Source organism: Mytilus californianus, unplaced genomic scaffold (genome assembly GCF_021869535.1).
Source record: "Mytilus californianus isolate M0D057914Y unplaced genomic scaffold, xbMytCali1.0.p SCAF_4, whole genome shotgun sequence".
Classification (NCBI taxonomy): domain Eukaryota; kingdom Metazoa; phylum Mollusca; class Bivalvia; order Mytilida; family Mytilidae; genus Mytilus; species Mytilus californianus.
The window spans coordinates 117,825,598-117,845,752 of NW_026262690.1; the positions used below are offsets into that span (position 1 = coordinate 117,825,598).

Consider the following 20,155-nt stretch of genomic DNA (forward strand, 5'->3'; position numbering starts at 1 on the left):
ATTACCGCAATGCAAAATAATATAAAAGTGGACAACGATACACCAATTAATCGGACAGAGAATCACAGCAGCACAATTTTTTGACTAACAAAAAAAATATAAAATTTTTATGCCAATTAGTTGTTTTACTTAATATTGATTAACTATTGTTAAAAAACAATCGGTTAAAGTGGCTTGTTAATTGATCGGTTTCATATTGCAAAGAAATGTGTCCTTTGCATAATTGAAATTGATAATACTCTTTATAAAACAATGCTATTGAACAACTTCCTAGACTTTAAAAAGAATTTATAAAATTTACTTTATTCAAGAACTATCTTTATTATTCTAAGGATTGAAACTAATTAAGGTGGTATTGGAATATCAACGGAAAATGATAGAATTTTTACATACTTTGCCAAAATATATTGTGATATGTTAAAAAATATACTAGTAATATTATTTTTGGTCACCGAGCTTGTTTGCAAGCTACAGGTTGTGAAAAAAATACACATTTTGTATGGATAACACAGAGAAAAAGCATCATAATGTGAATAGAAGGTAAACTAAAATATGAAAGCATTTTGAAATATAATATGAGATAGCTCTTATAAAAGGCTTTCTGAATATCAAAAGAAAAAAAATGTGTCACCGTACGCTATAAGATAAAAAAGAAAAAAATCATGAAGATCCCTTTATAAATTGTATATTTTCTTAGTTACCTCCCCTTAATACCAACTTTATAAAAAAAAATAATAATTATCAAACAAAAATATTCAAATTTTGTAAACAAAAAATGAGTGATAATAACCCTAAGGAGGATGGGGCGTCTTCATTAAAATTGATAGATTTTTTTGATAATTTGTCAAAATGAATTTTTTATCATGCATTTTTTAAAAATAAAATAAAAAGTATGGGTCACCGAACTTTTTTTCACGCTAGAGGTTGTGCAAAATTGTCAGATTTTGTATAGATTATGCATGGAAAATCAAATTTTGTTTGATAAAAAGAAAACTACTTGATAGAACTTTAAGATAAAATGTGAGAAGATAACTCTTATAAGATGCATTCAGATAAGAAAAAGAAAAAATGGGGTCACCGTACTTGTTTTCTTGCTACACATCAAAATAGGTAAATTCACAACACTTTCTATTATAAAAATTACTTTATCTGAGTTATCTCCCCTTATTTGGCAAAGTTGAAAAAAATCTTATCAATCACAAATAAGGTACAGTTGTTTTCCATTCGTTTGATGTGTTTGACCTTTTGATTTTGCCATTTGATAAGGGACTTTCAGATTTGAATTTTCCTTGGAGTTCAGTATTTTTGTTGTTTTACTTTTTTTATATTGAACATAGTCAAGCATGTTTTTTGTTTAGCAGTATGGTGGCCTCTATACTTAACTATGCGTCTGAAATTTGGGGATTTCATCGAGCCAATGACATTGAACTCGTTCATAATCGTTTCTGTCGTTTTATATTAAAGCTTGGTAATAATGTACCAAACGTTTTTTATGTGGTGAACTTGGTCATTTACCTATGTTCATTTTAAGGAAACATAGAGTTATAAAGTTTTGGTTGCATATAATATATGATAAACTTAATATTGTATATGATATTTATAACCTCCTCCGCATTGATGCTTCAAATGGTAAGGGAAACTTGGTTTCAAATGTGGGCGATTTACTATTTAGTTTAGGTCTAAACTCTGTTTGGATTGATCAAGAGAACATTAATGCAACATTTGAATATATAAAATGTCGTATGAACGATCTATACTACCAGAAATGGTTTGCTTTTTTGAATGATTGTGAAAAACTGTGTTTATATAGAACATTGAAAAATGATTTTTGTTTACAGGATTACTTGAATTATGAGTTTAATAGTAATTTACTCACTAAACTACGTAGTGGAGCATCACTGAAAACTGAATATAGAAGTTGGTCGTTTTGACAATATTGCAAGAGAAAATCGTATATGTACATGTTGTTATATGAATTGTATAGAAAATGAGTATCATTTTGTATTAGTATGTCCTGCCTTTAGATCATCGAGGCTACAGTTTTTACCTAAATATTATTGTTCATGGCCAAATAATAGAAAGCTTGTATTTCTTTTGCAAGCTAGCTCAAAGAATTTAACCAAAAAATTGTGTAAATCTTTAATGTGGCTTTGAAGTTAAGATTACAAATTATAATTGCATAACAGTTGTATGACTGTGCTTGCTATGACTTTATTGTGTTGTTCTCTGTTTACAGTCATCAAGGATTTGTATATTCTCACTATACAAATCCTTGCTGTCATTATTGTCATTATATATTATGTTATTTTGCTATAGCATTATGTTTGCTACTGCAATAAAATATTCATTCATTCATTCATTCATACACTTAAAATTATATCCCTGCTTAAGGTTAAAGTGTAAGTAAATATATCCCACTAAAGAGATATTTATGGCATTGATCTAGTGGATACAGTGTGTCATGTGTGTTGCAAATAAACTTTTACCTTTTATTGGTGGAGGATTGGAGAAAGTGATTTTTGATAATAGATTGTGAATGTACAAATTAAACTGGTTATTGGTGGAGGATTTAGAATTCCATAACTCCCAACTTGTGGAGGTGTCTTTATACCGTTCCAGAAGTTAGACAGATACAAATACACAATCTATACGATGAGAAAAGAGCTTACCTAGGCCGCTGACCTATATTTCTATGTTTCAACAATGAAGTTTAACGAAAAAAACAGTGTTTCCTAGGCTACTTGTAATTAAACGGAACGTTTTGATTTATAAATGGGCTTAGTACGTCAGCAAAATTTGGTAGGTTGTGGTTATGCGCTAAATACTAGCTAGTTGGTTTTCTGATCTACTCGAAGACTTTTTTATGGCAAAAATCGCGATCACTAAAGCGCTTAAAGTACCGGTACACATGTGAATTTCTAAATTGTTATTTTGACAGCTGTAATTCACAAACTTCAGGATGGCAGATGCTATGAGGGCCCAAGTAGCTGCTTTGCTAAAGGGAATTGATAGGTAAAACACGAAAATACGAAAGTGATTAAGTTTTCACACCGGCGATTCTGTTTATGGCATAACATAAATTTGGATCTTGCCAAGGAAATGACACTGCACTCTGCAGCCCTTTGTAGACCATGGACAAACCTAATTAAGAGAATTTATCAATATATTCTGTTCCTTATATTGCCAAATACCCTCTAGAATAATAACATTCACAACTGTACAGCTAAAACAATCTTGTAAAGGAGCAACCATTTAACTTCAAAAAGGGGGGGGAGGGGGTTGGTTTTTTGTTAGTCCAAATAATTATGATGTCTTGAAAGGCTATTTTATTTTTTTTCTCGTAACGCCTTCCTACCACGTCATAACACTAAAGCCATTTTTTCCATCTGGACTTTGAGAGAGAGTCTTTGAGACCTTATTTTGGCATGAAATCTTCGTTGACAGCTAGAAATTTTTGCATAGATATAAAGTCTTACCTTTTTTGTGCTTATTGGTGCAAAATATTTCCAGAAATATCCAAAAGAAATGATAAAATAAGATACGATTCCATTTGACATTGTTTGAGGGCAAATATTTACTATGATTTCAAAATGGTTTCCCAGATTTTCAAAGAAACGTCATATCCGAAGAGTATAAAATATCAAACCATAGGCGGATCCAGGCCCCGGGCCTGGGGGCCTGGGGCCCCCGCTTTCGTGGGAAAATTTTGGTTGATTATATAGGGAATCACTGAAGCATGACTGGAGCGGGGCCCCCCTTAGGTCAGTCAGTGGGCCCCCCCTTATGAAAAGTTCTGGATCCGCCACTGCAAACTCGGTAAAATTTGATGGACCCGAATTTCCGGAACGTTTGATTTATGTGATCTGGAAATTTGGGTCCATCTAAATTTACCGAGTTTGATATTTTATACTCTCCGGATGTGACGTTTCTTTGAAAATCTGGGAAACCATTTTGAAATCATGTAAGGTAAGAGGATTCAGTGGTTAATCACAAATGCAATACATTAAAGTTGAAGAATTCAATTTGTTTTTTTTAATAAACATAACTAATATTAAAAATTAACAATTCTATGTAACATGTGTAAGGAAAATTACTTTAAAACATTATTTGTTCATTACTAATATGTTAACTAAGTTTTAGCATATGTTTATGTATATCACTAATTAATAAGTAATTATTCAGATTATAACACAGATTTGTTTATATAGCAATAATCAGCCCTTTGATTTCTATAAGTGTTCATGGCCTGTCCCCTTAGGGTGTTTATTTAGCAATATGATTGCTAAAAACATTATTTATTTATTGTTAAAATTTACAATTCACTTAACATTTGCTTAAACACTGCAATAAAATGCATTTGTTCAACTTGGATTTAATATTGAAACAAAGCTTGGAAATTAACAAGGTATCCTGAAATGTCCAAAACTTGTATTCTGCCCACATAGAATTAGTGGAGAAGTGGAAGAAATGGAATTTTCAATCTTCAGGAATGACTCTCAATGGTTATCTCTATACATGTACATGTACATGGTATAAAATGTATATATTTAGCTATAATACTATTAAACTACAACAAGTCTTTACTATTTTGTGTAAAAATAAGCTTGAAAAATCATTTTACTCAGTATTGCCCAATATTACCTGTTTCTAGGAGTATTGCCCAGCCCGGGTAATACTTTGCCAACCCTGTTGGACACAGTCTGTGCCAAACTGTTTTAGAGTTTGTCTGACTGAAAAAGAAATTTGACCTTTTCTACTATATTTTCAACTGAAAAATCTAAAAATTTCTGTCTGACCAAATGAATTTTTGTCTGACATTCTGTCGGTCAGACAGAGTTTGGGATACACTGGGACATCAAAATTCAACTTGAAACTTCAATTTTCTGTCAGCAATAGGATTGAAAACTTTAAAATGAAAAATGAAATGAAAATCCAGATTTGAAAAAAATAAATAACATCATGAATATAGATTTGTTTAACAATACTACATGTATGTGTACAAATATACCATCAAACATGTGATTTTTCCGGCTGGAGTGAAACTCTTCTGCCCCTCATGCCCTTTCATTAAAACTTTTATCTTTAAAAAGACGGGAATCATTATTGATAGAAATATCAAAGAATTACACAAATTTAAATTGTTAAAAGTTATTACACGAAAGTAGGTTAAAGTTCAGTATATTCAAGCCAAATTTTAACTGAGTCTCAGTCTTGGAAATGGTTTAATGGCAAGACTGAATCAACCTCAATCCCTGGACAATTGTCAGTTACAGTTATTTTTTTAAGCACTTCATTTAGGTCATTGTATTCCACTTATGATGGACATCATTTTTCTTACTTGGAGATGATCGCTTTCGATTTATCTGAAAATTTGTTTTATTTCAGATATAACCCTGAAAATCTAGTAACTTTGGAAAAATATATAAATATGCAGGCTCAAGAGAACACATATGACTTGGAAGCTAATCTGGCTGTTTTGAAATTGTAAGTATATTTCTAACATTAACTTCTACATATAAACTAAATGACAGAGTCCACCTATGTTGTAGTGTATATACATGTATATAGTGTAAATTTGAATACTGCAGATTTATTTAAGTGGATACCACTTTTCTTGGATTGAGGAAAAATTCCATTTTCATGGATATTTGATTTCATGGTTTTCCCGAAGTCTGCATACATTCCCATAGAAATTGTGCAACTTTGTTGAACATTTAAATTTGTGGTTAACGTTTACCCAGAAAATAAACAAAAATATTATCCTAAGAATAATAATGAATCCACAGTTAGCAAACTATGAGCAAGGTGAAATCGTTTTGTTGAGTGTAAAAGGTAGAGGTACACAAAAAAATCTATAAGGAAAGTGAGCAGTTTAGATAATATATATCTTAATTCCAAAATAATATTATTTTTCAACATGAGATTCTTTGATTCCAATTAGGTTTACAAGAAGTCTTCAATTATTGAAATGATCTCATATAATGATTTAAGAAATTGAAACAACTTAAGGTAGCACTACAGTCAGAATTTTCTGACTCCAACCAACAGTCTTTAAAGATTAATTTCTCCAAAACTACTCAATGGATTTTAAAAATCTTTAACTCATTTTAAAGCTGAAATATAACTCTTTCTTAATCTATAGATAAATTTATTTTTGGTATGATTAATCTCAAAATATAGCTCATTAATTGCCAAAAAAGTGGTCTTCCAACTTGGATGAAAATGGCACATTCAGGTCAAATGGTAGTAAAAATTTGTTTTCATCCCTTTAATCAACCATTCACAATCTACAAAACCGTGCCTCAGATTTTTGATATATGCCTCCAGTAATAAGATATATTATTTTTACTGCTGGATGCCAAACCTCATTTCAACTTTCATCTTTGGAGACCTATAAATTCATTTAGAAACAAATTATCCAAAAACTGGGACACGGTATTGTAGAAAATACTCCCTTCAATCACATATATCAAAGTCAAGCCAAAGGGGGTACCCATAAAGTTTCTATTTTCATTTTTTCCTTACAATTCTCATGAAAAATTGTTCTGAGAAATGACCTTAAAACTGAATTTCCTCTTGAGAAACCCTATAAATGCCACATAAATACAAAAATTCCACTGGGAACACCCCAGGAGTGTTCTGACACCATTACTTTATCAATAGAACCACACACATTGTGTCTTTGATGCTCTAATGCTGTAAAATTTGCATTTCGTGTGCACTGTATAACACTAACTTGGCATTTGGTGGGAGTTTGACGTCACAGATTTGACCAACATCTGTGATGTAGTAATTAAATAAAGACAAAGCTCCGCCTCTGTCCAGACAGTCTAAGATAAGAGAATAACAGGATTGGCCAGCTGCATCATAATTAATATTTAACATCATTATTCTCACTATAAAGAATAATTTTCCTTTGAATTTTAAAAAGAAATATAATATGACCATGATGACTGAAATTAGCTAAAATATTAAAATTAAAATACATGTCCATAAAAAGATCAAGACCATCCCCTTCTTGAAAATAGACTGTCCAACATGATTTATGAGTTTCATGGAATTAAAAAATTTCACATAAACTTAAAATTAGTTAAAATGCCTAAAATAATTTTAAATGTAGAAGACCAAATACGAGAAATTTATACAGGCAGTCAGAGGCTTTCAAAGATACTTTCACACTCTTTTCCATAGTTTTTTTTCATTTTGGTAGATTTTTTCCCTTTAAATTTTTTCCTATTCATATCTTTTTCTTTTTCTCTGTTCTAAACTTCCATGTTTTATAAATTAGTTTTGTTGCAATGCAATGAGATATTTATCTTGTGGTCAGGGATTAACAGCTGGACACTGGTATCAACAGATGATTAACATATTAGCCCCTCCCAAATGCCTATATATTTAGATTAATTACATGTGCTTTTATTTACATACGTTCATTATCAATTTACTCCCTGTTGTGATATGATAATGACTTTGGGATTTTTACAAACTGTGCAGAATAATACTTACTTCAAAATTATGTGATAAAAAAAATATCTTAAAAAAATCATTGTTAGACTGTAGTGCTACCTTAAAGGGTCCCTTTGGCACACTGGCAGACTGGTTTTTTTACAAATCACACCTGTTTGAAGTCTTATGTTCAAACTTTAGCAACTGTTCACACTTAGTTAAGTCCTTTGTAAATCAACCAGATTAGCATGCTGATACATTTTCTGATGAAACAACCAGGTTAATGCCAATAGCATTATAACCTTTTCAAATTGATTCCTCATATATGTCATAAAACTGTCTGTTTACAAAACAAGAAACACACAGGAATAAAGTATATAGATAACAGTATTTTTTAAAAGCACCTTTGCCATTGGATTTGAAATAGCATTGTTTTGTTAAATAGTGTTGTAATTTCATTGTTTTATATAATATGTTTTCAGATACCAGTTCAATCCAATGCATTACCAGACCACCGTAGCAGCTCAGGTTCTATTAAAAGCTCTGACAAACCTGCCTCACACAGACTTCACATTGTGTAAATGTTTAATAGACCTTAATAAGGTATGCACAAATGTTTAAAGGAATCATCTGTCAATAAAAAAGTTCTTATTGATAAACAGTTTTCTATACAGTATGTCAAGCTCTAAATCAAGAGTTTTTAAAAATTTGGGAAAAACTTAAAGATCTGCCATCAGCACAAAATTCTCCAAATAATCCTGACTTGGGACAGAGACAAGAAAATGTGAAAGCATATTTCTTGTATTACTATTTACCGGTACTCGATAAGGGAAAAATCTGATACATGACAAAATGCTATTGTGTTTTAAAAACTTTATGTATTTTATTTCAACATATTTAAATTAAGATTTAATGTGTTTTTATACGACCGCAAAAAAATTTTTGTGGTCGTATATTGGTATGACGTTGGCGTCGTCGTCGTCGTCGTCGTCGTCGTCGTCGTCGTCCGGCGTCGTCCTCCGAATACACATTAGTTTTCGCACTCTAACTTTAGTTTAAGTAAATGGATCTCATGGAAATTTTACCATAAGGTTCAATACTACAAAAGGAAGGTGGGGATTGATTTTGGGGGTTATGGTACTAACAGTTAAGGAATTAGGGGCCAAAAGGGGCCAAAAATAAGCATTTTTGTAACTTCCAGACATAACTTGTGTGTAAGTGTATGGATCTCTCTGACATTGTACCACAAGGTTCCATATCACAAAGGGAATGCTGGGATTGATTTTGGGGGTAATTGTCTCCAAATTTTAGGAATTAGGGGCCAAAAAGGGGCAAAAAACAAGCATTTTTCTAGTTTCATGACAATAACTTGTTTGTAAGTGTATGGATCTTTATGAAATTGTACTACAAGGTTCCATATCACAAAGGGAATACTGGGATTGATTTTTGGGGTAATTTCCTCCAAATATTAGGAATTAGGGGCCAAAAAGGGGCAAAAAACAAGCATTTTTCTAGTTTCATGACAATAACTTGTTTGTAAGTGTATGGATCTTTATGAAATTGTACTACAAGGTTCCATATCACAAAGGGAAGGCTGGGATTGATTTTGGGGGTTTTCCCTCAAAATTTTAGTAATTAGGGCCATAAAAGGGCAAAAAAAACATGCATTTTTCTAGTTTCAGGACAATAACTTGTGTGTAAGTGTATGGATCTTTATGAAATTGTACTGCAAGGTTCCATATCACAAAGGGAAAGCTGGAATTGAGTTTGGGGGTAATTGCCCTAAACGTTTAAGAATTTGGGGCCAAAAAGGGGCCAAAAAACAAGCATTTTTCTAGTTTCCAGACAATAACTTGTGTTCAAGTGTATGAATCTCTCTGAAATTGTACTGCAAGGTACCATACCACAAAGGGAAAGCTGGGATTGAGTTTGGGGGCGATGAATCATAAGGGGGTTCAAAAAATTGGGGGGGGGGGGATTTTTTTTTCCTTTTTTTTCTTTAACATTTTCCATTTTAAATTGGTTATTTCTGATTTATATATAAAAGCAAATAATAATGATATGGTTTGAATAGGCATACATGTGAACCTCCCGATGGGAGTACAATAATCCCGTTTTCAGGGGTCTCCTCCCGACCTCCCGTTGAAAAAATCCTGTGTATGAAATTTTTCATGAATGAAAAATTTCTGCCCAACATAACATCTCAGGCATCTGGTGTAACTGACATTACCTGAAGTTATATTTTACCTGTAAATCAATTAACATGCATAATTATATGGCTTCACTTGTCAGCTTGGGTGTCAAACATACTGGTAAGCAACGATTTTTACCTCAGGCTAACTGCCGTTGTGTAACAAAAACTGTGTATTTATTGGGTTACTTCCCTTGATTTATCCTGTTTTAAGTTACTTTCCTTTTAATAATGAAAATTTTTAAAAGAATATAAATAAAATATAAATTGAACAAATAATCATAAAAGGATGGTTATTAAATGATTTTAAATGTCTTAGGACAAATAAAAAAATAATAATTTGAAAATTATTTGAGGATTCTATACTTCCTTTTAAGGCTTAAATTGAAATTTATATAATAACTATGACCCTAACTTTACAGATAGAATGAATTTCTGAGTTTGCAAATAAAAACTATTTGCAAGAGAAAAAAATAAAAAATAAAAACTATTTGCAGACAGCTAAACAAATGTTCTGGTTGCAATGATTGTTTTATAGAATATGAAGTAAAAAATTTAAAGAACATACTGGAAAAAAACAATGTTAAATTGAACATGTAGAATATAAAGATGGAGAAACTTTATAAGTACAAGGGTACTATAAACATAATAAATTGGTTGGAAAGTTGAAGAAAACACACTTTAAAAGACCATTTTTACAGCACACGGTTACATTTACAACAAAATTAATGTCGATTAAAAACCTCCTGATCTGAGTCCTAATCTCCTGACCAAAATTTCCCAATCTCCTGATCTGAGTTTCACAGTCCATCACATGTATGAATAGGTAAATTGAAAATTTTTAAGTTCTTGGACCACTTTCATTCTGTGTCAGAAACCTATGCTGTGTCAAATATTTAATTACAATCCAAATTCAGTGCTGTATCAAGCTTGAATGTTGTGTCCATACTTGCCCCAACTGTTCAGGGTTCGACCTCTGCGGTCGTATCAAGCTGCGCCCCAGCGGAGCATTTTATTCAAAGGATACAATAAAATATATGTATCTGTACAATTTTAATTTTTACTGGTATTGAAATAAAATATTGTAAATGTGAAACAGCTTCATTCAATTTTACCTGAGGTTTGGAATTCACATGAGAAATTTTTTTTCACCAACTAACATTTACATACAAGTTCTTGTAACAATGTAGATATAACTAATCACCTTTCAAGAAGAACCAGTCTTTGGTTTTTCTGTTAGGTGTATTATGGATGGTTTTTGTCTTTTTTTTTTGACTCATTTGGAAAAATATTTACACCCCCTTTTTTAACACATGAATGAATTATGCTGTATTTCATGCCTTGAAACCGCAACCCTTTTTATTGTTAACTTCAGAAATAATCACATTTTACAACAGTTAATAAATATTAATCTATATTTCAGTAATTTTTTGCATTTTGTGCATAAATTTCTAACTTGTACAAATACATGTACCATATGCATGGTGCATAAATATCAAATAAAATTTTGACTGCATTTTTTTTCAGCAAGAAGAAGAACCTATCATGAAGGTGATGCATATTGCTGAGATGTTGGAGATGTGCCAGTTTAAAAGTTTCTGGGTAAGTCTTTGTTGTACAGTTGTACAAATTTGTCAAAAGTCCCATCAGTGACGCTGGTATCAAAAAAGTTAAAGGCCAAATAAAGTACAAATTAAGAGTCTTCAGTAGACCTGTCTATACAGTAAAACTGTATTAATGGTCCTAAGTCTAAAAAAGTTGTGATGGAAATACACAGAAACTATTAAAGAATTGCCATCAACAGGAAATTCTCCAAATAACAAAACAAAAATTAAGATATGACATAAGGCAACCACTGACAAAATTTTTGACTTTGGATGAACACATAAATAGTCAGGCAGGGTAGTTTTGTTGAAATGTTTATTTTTTATACTTCCATTGTTATTTTACTTCAGGAGATTTTAATTTTACTTGCTTTTATAGTCTTTCACACTGGGTTTTAACTTGTCTTAATATTATTTTTTTTATTGATAACATATATTTACTTTTCAGGAATGTCTGAAAATAGACCAAGATTTAAGTGCCAGTGTTCATGTTATTACAGGTTTCGAAGACAGTATAAGAAAATGTAAGTTGAAATTTGGTCTAAGTACACTAATCTTGTGGGTATTTTGTTTTCCCCCTCCTATCCACAGTAAACCAAGTGATGCAAAAGAAATGGATGTTTGTGTTTTATGTACAGTGTGTTTCCTAGGAATTGTGTGCACTAGGAATTAAAAAAAAATAAAATGTACATCCCATAGTATGGACCCAGTGGCAAAAAAGAAGTTTAAAAAATAAAGCAGACACTATGTTCACTCCTCATCCAGTACTTATCTGTACTTATATAAAACAGATCAATATAAATGTTGTACTCCTGCACCTATCTTGGTCTTCTTAAAGTGTCCTCCCTGCTATTTCACAAGGGGTCATTTCATTTCTTTCTACAAAATCCTAGATCCATACAATCATAAAGTCTAATAGAACGCTAGCTCTAGATAACTAGTGTAAAAATAGTTGAAAGTATAGATAAATTCGACTACTTTTATCATGTTTATTTTTTCAGTTGTGTGTCATGTTGTCAGTACCACATACCAGACCATACCATTTGATACACTAACAGAATTACTAGGCAATATACCAGGTAAGGTGTCATGTTGTCAGTACCACATACCAGACCATACCATTTGATACACTAACAGAATTACTAGGCAATATATACCAGGTAAGGTTTCGTGTTGTCAGTACCCCATACCAGACCATACCATTTGATACACTAACAGAATTACTAGGCAATATACCAGGTAATGTGTCATGTGGTCAGTACCACATATCAGACCATACCGTTTGATACACTTACAGAATTACTAGGCAATATATATCAGGTAAGGTGTCATGTTGTCTGTACCACATACCAGACCATACAATTTGATACACTTACAGATTAACTAGGCAATATATACCAGGTAAGGTGTCATGTTGTCTGTACCACATACCAGACCATACCATTTGATACACTTACAGAATAACTAGGCAATATACCAGGTAAGGTGTCATGTCAGTACCACATATCAGACCATATCATTTGATACACTAACAGAATTACTAGGCAATATACCAGGTAATGTTTCATGTGGTCAGTACCACATATCAGACCATATCATTTGATACACTTACAGAATAACTAGGCAATATACCAGGTAAGGAGTCATGTTGTCTGTACCACATATCAGACCATACCATTTGATACACTAACAGAATTACTAGGCAATATACCAGGTAAGGTGTCATGTCAGTACCACATATCAGACCATACCATTTGATACACTAACAGAATTACTAGGCAATATACCAGGTAATGTGTCATGTGGTCAGTACCACATATCAGACCATACCATTTGATACACTAACAGAATTACTAGGCAATATACTAGGTAAGGTGTCATGTCAGTACCACATATCAGACCATATCATTAGATACACTAACAGAATTACTAGGCAATATACCAGGTAAGGTGTCATGTTTTCTGTACCACATATCAGACCATACCATTTGATACACTAACAGAATTACTAGGCAATATACCAGGTAAGGAGTCATATGGTCCTTACCAGATACCAGACTATACCATTTGATACACTAACAGAATTACTAGGCAATATACCAGGTAAGGAGTCATGTTGTCCTTACCATATATCAGACCATACCATTTGATACACTTAACAGAATTACTAGGCAATATACCAGGTAAGGAGTCATGTGGTCCTTACCAGATACAAGACCATACCATTTGATACAATAACAGAATTACTAGGCAATATGCCAGGTAAGGAGTCATGTTGTCTGTACCACATATCAGACCATACCATTTGATACACTAACAGAATTACTAGGCAATATACCAGGTAAGGTGTCATGTCAGTACCACATATCAGACCATACCATTTGATACACTAACAGAATAACTAGGCAATATACACGGTAATGTGTCATGTGGTAAGTGTCATGTGAGTACCACATATCAGACCATACCATTTGATACACTAACAGAATTACTAGACAATATACCAGGTAAGATGTCATGTCAGTACCACATATCAAACCATATCATTAGATACACTAACAGAATTACTAGGCAATATACCAGGTAAAGTGTCATGTTTTCTGTACCACATATCAGACCATACCATTTGATACACTAACAGAATTACTAGGCAATATACCAGGTAAGGAGTCATGTGGTCCTTACCAGATACCAGACCATACCATTTGATACACTAACAGAATTACTAGGCAATATACCAGGTAAGGAGCCATGTTGTCTGTACCACATATCAGACCATACCATTTGATACACTAACAGAATTACTAGGCAATATACCAGGTAAGGAGTCATGTGGTCCTTACCAGATACAAGACCATACCATTTGATACACTAACAGAATTACTAGGCAATATACCAGGTAAGGTGTCATGTGGTCTGTACCAGATACCAGACCATACCATTTGATACACTAACAGAATTACTAAGAAAAGGGCTATTTCATCAGATCGATATAAAGCAGAAAAACATCTAACAAAAACACAGACAGGATGTGACAGGGTATTTATCTATCCCTCATCCCTAACAATAAAAAAGACACTAAGTACATATCTGAGAGTACTCGCAGTTACTGACAGCTAGTTCAAAGCCAATAACAACTAATAAAAAAAATCACGTATCTAAGACTTAAAGGTCACCAAGGTTATTTAACTATTTTGAGAGCTATGTATCAATATTTGGCATTTTTAGCTCACCGTTCCGAAAGAACAGTGAGCTTTTGCCATCACTTTGCATCCGTTGTCATCCGTCTGGTGTAAACTATTTCAAACATCTTCTCCTCTGAAACTACTGAACCGATTCCAACCAAACTTAAGCTGAATGATGCTTAGGGTATCTAGAATAAAGTTTGTGTTTTATTTACTGTTTTGTCAAATAACATGGCCCCCATAGCTAAAAATAGAACATAGGGGTAAAATGCAGTTTTTGGCTTATATCTCAAAAACCAAAGCATTTAGAGCAATCTGACATGGGGTTAAAGTGTTCATTAGGTGAAGTTCTATCAGCCCTGAAATTTTCAGTTGAATCTGATAACCCATTGTTGGGTTGCTGCCACTAAATTGGTAATTTTAAGGAAATTTTACAGTTTTTATACGACTGCAAACAAATTTTGCAGTCGTATATTGGTATGACGTTGGCGTCGTCGTCGTCTGAAAACACATTGGTTTTCGCAGAATAACTTTAGTTTAAGTAAATTGATCTCTATGAAATTTTACCATAAGGTTCAATACCACAAAAGGAAAGTCAGGATTGATTTTGGGGGTTATGGTACCAACAGTTAAGGAAAAAGGGGCCAAAAATAAGCATTTTTGTAACTTCCAGACAATAATTTTAGGAATTAGGGGCTAAAAAGGGGAAAAAAACAAGCATTTTTCTAGTTTCAGGACAATAACTTGTGTGCAAGTTTATGGATCTTTATGAAATTGTACTACAAGGTTCCATATCACAAAGGGAAAGCTGGGTTTGAGTTTGGGGGTAATTGCTCAAACTTTTAGGAATTTGGGGCCAAAAAACAAGCATTTTTACAGTTTCCAGACAATAACTTGTGTTCAAGTCTATGAATCTCTCTGAAATTGTACTGCAAGGTACCATACCACAAAGGAAAGGCTTGGATTGATTTTGGGGGTAATTGCCTTAAAATTTTAGGAATTAGGGGCCAAAAAGTGTCAAAAACAAGCATTTTTCTAGTTTCAGGACAATAACTTGTGTGTAAGTGTATGGATCTTTATCGAATTGTACTACAAGGTTCCATATCACAAAGGGAAAGCTGGGTTTGAGTTTGGGGGTAATTGCCCTAAACATTTAGGAATTTGGGGCCAAAAAGGGGCCAAAAAACAAGCATTTTTACAGTTTCCAGACAATAACCTTTGTTCAAGTGTATGGATCTCTCTGAAATTGTACTGCAAGGTACCATACCACAAAGGTAAGTCTGGGATTGAGTTTGGGGTGATGAATCATAAGGGGGTTCAAAAAATTGGGGGAGGGGAATTTTTTTTTTTTCTTTTTTTTTTTCTTTAAAATTGTCCATTTTAAGTTGGTTATTTTTGATTTATATATAATAGCAAATAATAATGATATGGTTTGATTTCATCAAAAATTGAAATTTTGGGGTTCTTTGATATGCTGAATATAACCTTGTATTTAGATTCTTAATTTTTGGTCCCGTTTTCAAATTGGTCTACATTAAGGTCCAAAGGGTCCAAAATTAAACTTAGTTTGATTTTAGCAAAAATCGAATTCTTGGGGTTCTTTGATATGCTGAATCTAACCGTGTATGTATTTAGATTTTGGATATTGGACCATAATAGGTAAATTAAAAAATTTTAAGTTCTTAGACCACATTCATTCTGTGTCAGAAACCTATGCTGTGTCAAATATTTAATCACAATCCAAATTCAGAGCTGTATCAAGCTTGAATGTTGTGTCCATACTTGCCCCAACTGTTCAGGGTTCACCTCTGCGGTCGTATCAAGCTGCGCCCAGCAGAGCATTTTATTGGTTATTATCTTGAATATATTAATGATAAAGATAAACTGAGAACAGCAAAAATGTTCTGCAAGGTAAGATCTACAAATAAGTTCATATGATCAAAATTGCCAATTGACCCCTTAAGGAGTTATTGCCCTTTAAGGACAATTTTACACAATTTGTTTATCGTGTTTTCTAACTTTAAAAAATCTTTTTCTCTGAAACTACTGAACCAATTCCAACCAAACTTAAGCTGAATGATTCTAAGGGTATCTAGAATAAAGTTTGTGTTTTATTGTCTGTTTCGTAAAAAAGCATGGCCGCCATGGCTAAAAATAGAACGTAGGGGTAAAATGCAATTTTTGGCTTATATCTCAAAAACCAAAGCATTTAGAGCTAATCTGATGGAGGTAAAAATGTTTATTAGGCCAAGCTCTGTCAGCCCTGAAATTTTCAGATGAATCTCAACAACCCATTGTTAGATTGCTGCCACTTAATTGTAAATTTAAAGGAAATTTTGCAGATTTTGGTTATTATCTTGAATATTATTAATGATAAAGATAAACTGTAAACAGCAAAAATGTTCAGGAAAGTAAGATCTACAAATAAGTTTGTATGACCAAAATTGTCAATTGTCCCCTTAAGGAGTTATTGCCCTTTAAAATCAATTTTTCACAATTTGTTCATTTAGTTTGCTTACTTTAAAAAATCTTCTCCTTTGAAATTGTTTCAGCCAAACTTGGGCTGAATGAGTTTCAGAGTATCTTGTATAAATTTTGTATTTTATTTTCTTGTAGAACATTTCAAATGAAGTTTTAAGCCATTCATAAATATATATTGAAAAGCAAAAATAATCATTGATGAAAGATTTAAGCAAACTATTACAGGTGAGCGATTCAGGCTCTTGAGAGCCTCTTGTTTAAATAATCAGCATCAAATTTAAGTAATTTTTTAGATCTCATATATATGTCCCATTATAAAAATTCCACATTCTTAAAATATATTGCTTAAAGGCAAAATTAAGTTGTTGCTGGAAAAGTTATATGGTTCATAGGTACAAGCAACCAATCTCATTATTTTAACTAAAACAGTTTTAATTTGTTCCAGCATCCTGCAGACTAAATTCTTGGTAAATTAATTGAATATAATAGTAGCCAGTTTCAAATTTGTCTTTTTATGCCCCACCTAGGGGCATTATGTTTTTCAGTCTGTTCGTTCGTTCGTTCGTCCGTCCGTCTGTCCCACTTCAGGTTAAAGTTTTTGTTCAAGGTAGTTTTTGATGAAGTTGAAGTCCAATCAACTTGAAACTTAGTACACATGTTCCCTATGATATGATCTTTCGAATTTTAATGCCAAATTAGAGTTTTGACCCCAATTTCACGGTCCACTGAACATAGAAAATGATAGTGCCTGCTTCAGGTTAAAGTATTTGGTCAAGGTAGTTTTTGATGAAGTTGAAGTCCAATCAACTTGAAACTTAGTACACATGTTCCCTATGATATGATCTTTCTAATTTTAATGCCAAATTAGAGTTTTGACCCCAATTTCACGGTCCACTGAACATAGAAAATGATAGTGCCCGCTTCAGGTTAAAGTTTTTGGTCAAGGTAGTTTTTGATGAAGTTGAAGTCCAATCAACTTGAAACTTAGTACAATGTACACATGTTCTCTATGATATGATCTTTCTAATTTTAATGCCAAATTAGAGTTTTGACCCCAATTTCACGGTCCACTGAACATAGAAAATGATAGTGCGAGTGGGGCATCCGTGTAATATTGACACATTCTTGTTATGGCTCAATTGAAAATGTACTTGCTTATTTTTTGTAGAATCTCAAGTGAAACAATGGATTTCAAAATATGGCTGGTCCTTACAGAATGATGGAAATATTTACATCACAAACCAAGAGGAAAATATCAAAACAAAAAATATCACAGAGAAAATTACATTTGAAAGTAAGTAGCCGAAGAGGAAAAACACATTAAAAAATATGTTACAAAGAAAATTATTATTGAATAATAAGTAGTTAGAACATGGGCGAATCAGGAGGAGTTTACCCTCAAAATTGTGAGGGTCACACCCCCTATAACCTCGAATCCTGAAAGGGCCCATGCAAAAAGAAAAATAGTATGTATACATCCTTGATTTTCAAAATTTTGGCTTTGAGTATTCCTGATGAACAATGATGAAGGTTAATCCAGAAAAGTGCTTCAAATGTAACTTATTTATAAAGTGTAAAAAAGTATAACAACAATACCAAACTCAAAGGCAAATTCAAAACGGGGGGGAGTCCATAAAAACTGACAAAATCAAAAGCTATCAATCAAGTGAAAAACAACTGTCATATTCCTGACTTGGAGTAATTTTCATTTAAAATAAGAATATAAGATGGGTAATGTTGAAATCAGAAATTTACAGGGATATTGAAATGCTCCAATTTTTTTCTGTTCATCATCATTCTTTCTTTTATTTTATGTGCTGCTATGCACAGTTTCCTTTTAAAACAGCCATAAATGTTATAAATGTGTTATTTCTTTTCTTCAGGTGTTGCAGGTATTATGGCAGCCTATAAATAATTAAAGGACCTGTGATTTATGTGGACTAATATTATATGTGTCATCTAGCTGTCATGGAAAAATTAGAAAATCAGAAAATGATTATTAAAAAATCATAAAATGTTTTAAAAAATTTATCAAAACAGTTTTTAATACACCTGATAACATTTAAATGGCTATTAATGAGTAACATAAGGAAAAGGATAATATGAATCACATAAAAACTGGTCACAATATTGGACAGTACAACATACCACATAGACTCCTCTTAAAAAACCAAAACATTTAAACAAAGACAAACAAAGTAATGGCAGATCTTAAATTGTTTTTATTCACTTCTTTTGGTATACTTGGGACAATTTAGAGCTTGACAAAGACAAACAATGTAATGGCAGATCTTAAATTGTTTTTATTCACTTCTTTTGGTAGACTAGGGACAATTTAGAGCTTGACAAAGACAAACAATGTAATGGCAGATCTTAAATTGTTTTTATTCACTTCTTTTGGTAGACTAGGGACAATTTAGAGCTTGACATTTTATAGACACCTGTCTGTTGCTGAATACTGTATGTTGCACTCTACATGTATTTTTTTGTTGTTGATGTGTTGCTGTCTCATTGACCTTTACCCCACATCTCTTTTCATTAATAACGACGATCATCACATAGTCCAGTTAGCCTGACTTGGTACAGGGACATAAAGTGTTTTGATAACGCATCTGAGGTTAATCATGGAAGTGAATAAACTATATGTACTTGTTTTTAACTGATTTTTTACCAGATCAAACAAAATAAGTTTTTGGGCTGACAGAATTGTGATTTTCAACACAGGCAGATACAAACTTAACAGTAATGAATGAAATCGGGAAATATACAAAACAATATTTGTGTTATGCTCCCAACACTCAATGCATATAGCATATAGATAGGCTGCCCGATCATTCTCAAATCCAGTATTAATCCTGACTTTTTCTTCATTCCTGTAGATATTGAGTAAAATTTTGGTTGTAGGTAAATATTTTTATGTTACAGATGGAATCATGTTTCATTTTAGATGATCTACTTTCAAAAAAAAAAAAATTAAAAAAAAAATGTGTCATTATGCAATTAGATATTGACATGATTTTTATACGACCGCAAAAAAATTTTTGTGGTCGTATATTGGTATGACGTTGGCGTCGTCGTCGTCGTCGTCCAGCGTCGTCCGAAGACACATTGGTTTTCGCACTCTAACTTTAGTTTAAGTGAATGGATCTCTATGAAATTTTACCACAAGGTTCAATACCACAAAAGGAAGGTTGGGATTGATTTTGGGGGTTATGGTACCAACAGTAAAAGAATTAGGGGCCAAAAAG

General features: G+C 32.5%; 1 protein-coding gene and 1 long non-coding RNA gene across 2 annotated transcripts; both read left to right on the forward strand.

Annotated features, from left to right (window-relative positions):
• The first annotated feature begins 2,857 nt into the window (after positions 1-2,857).
• Positions 2,858-18,922, forward strand: LOC127739242 (eukaryotic translation initiation factor 3 subunit K-like). The gene is made up of 8 exons (XM_052250865.1): positions 2,858-3,012; positions 5,386-5,484; positions 7,929-8,049; positions 11,165-11,239; positions 11,690-11,765; positions 12,243-12,320; positions 18,076-18,201; positions 18,791-18,922. The coding sequence occupies exons 1-8, from the start codon at positions 2,960-2,962 to the stop codon at positions 18,820-18,822; spliced, it is 660 nt and encodes a 219-aa protein (XP_052106825.1). The 5' UTR covers positions 2,858-2,959; the 3' UTR covers positions 18,823-18,922.
• Positions 8,354-10,124, forward strand: LOC127739251 (uncharacterized). The gene is made up of 2 exons (XR_008000364.1): positions 8,354-9,018; positions 9,180-10,124. It is a non-coding gene; the product is annotated as an uncharacterized LOC127739251 (long non-coding RNA).
• Positions 18,923-20,155: the final 1,233 nt, after the last annotated feature.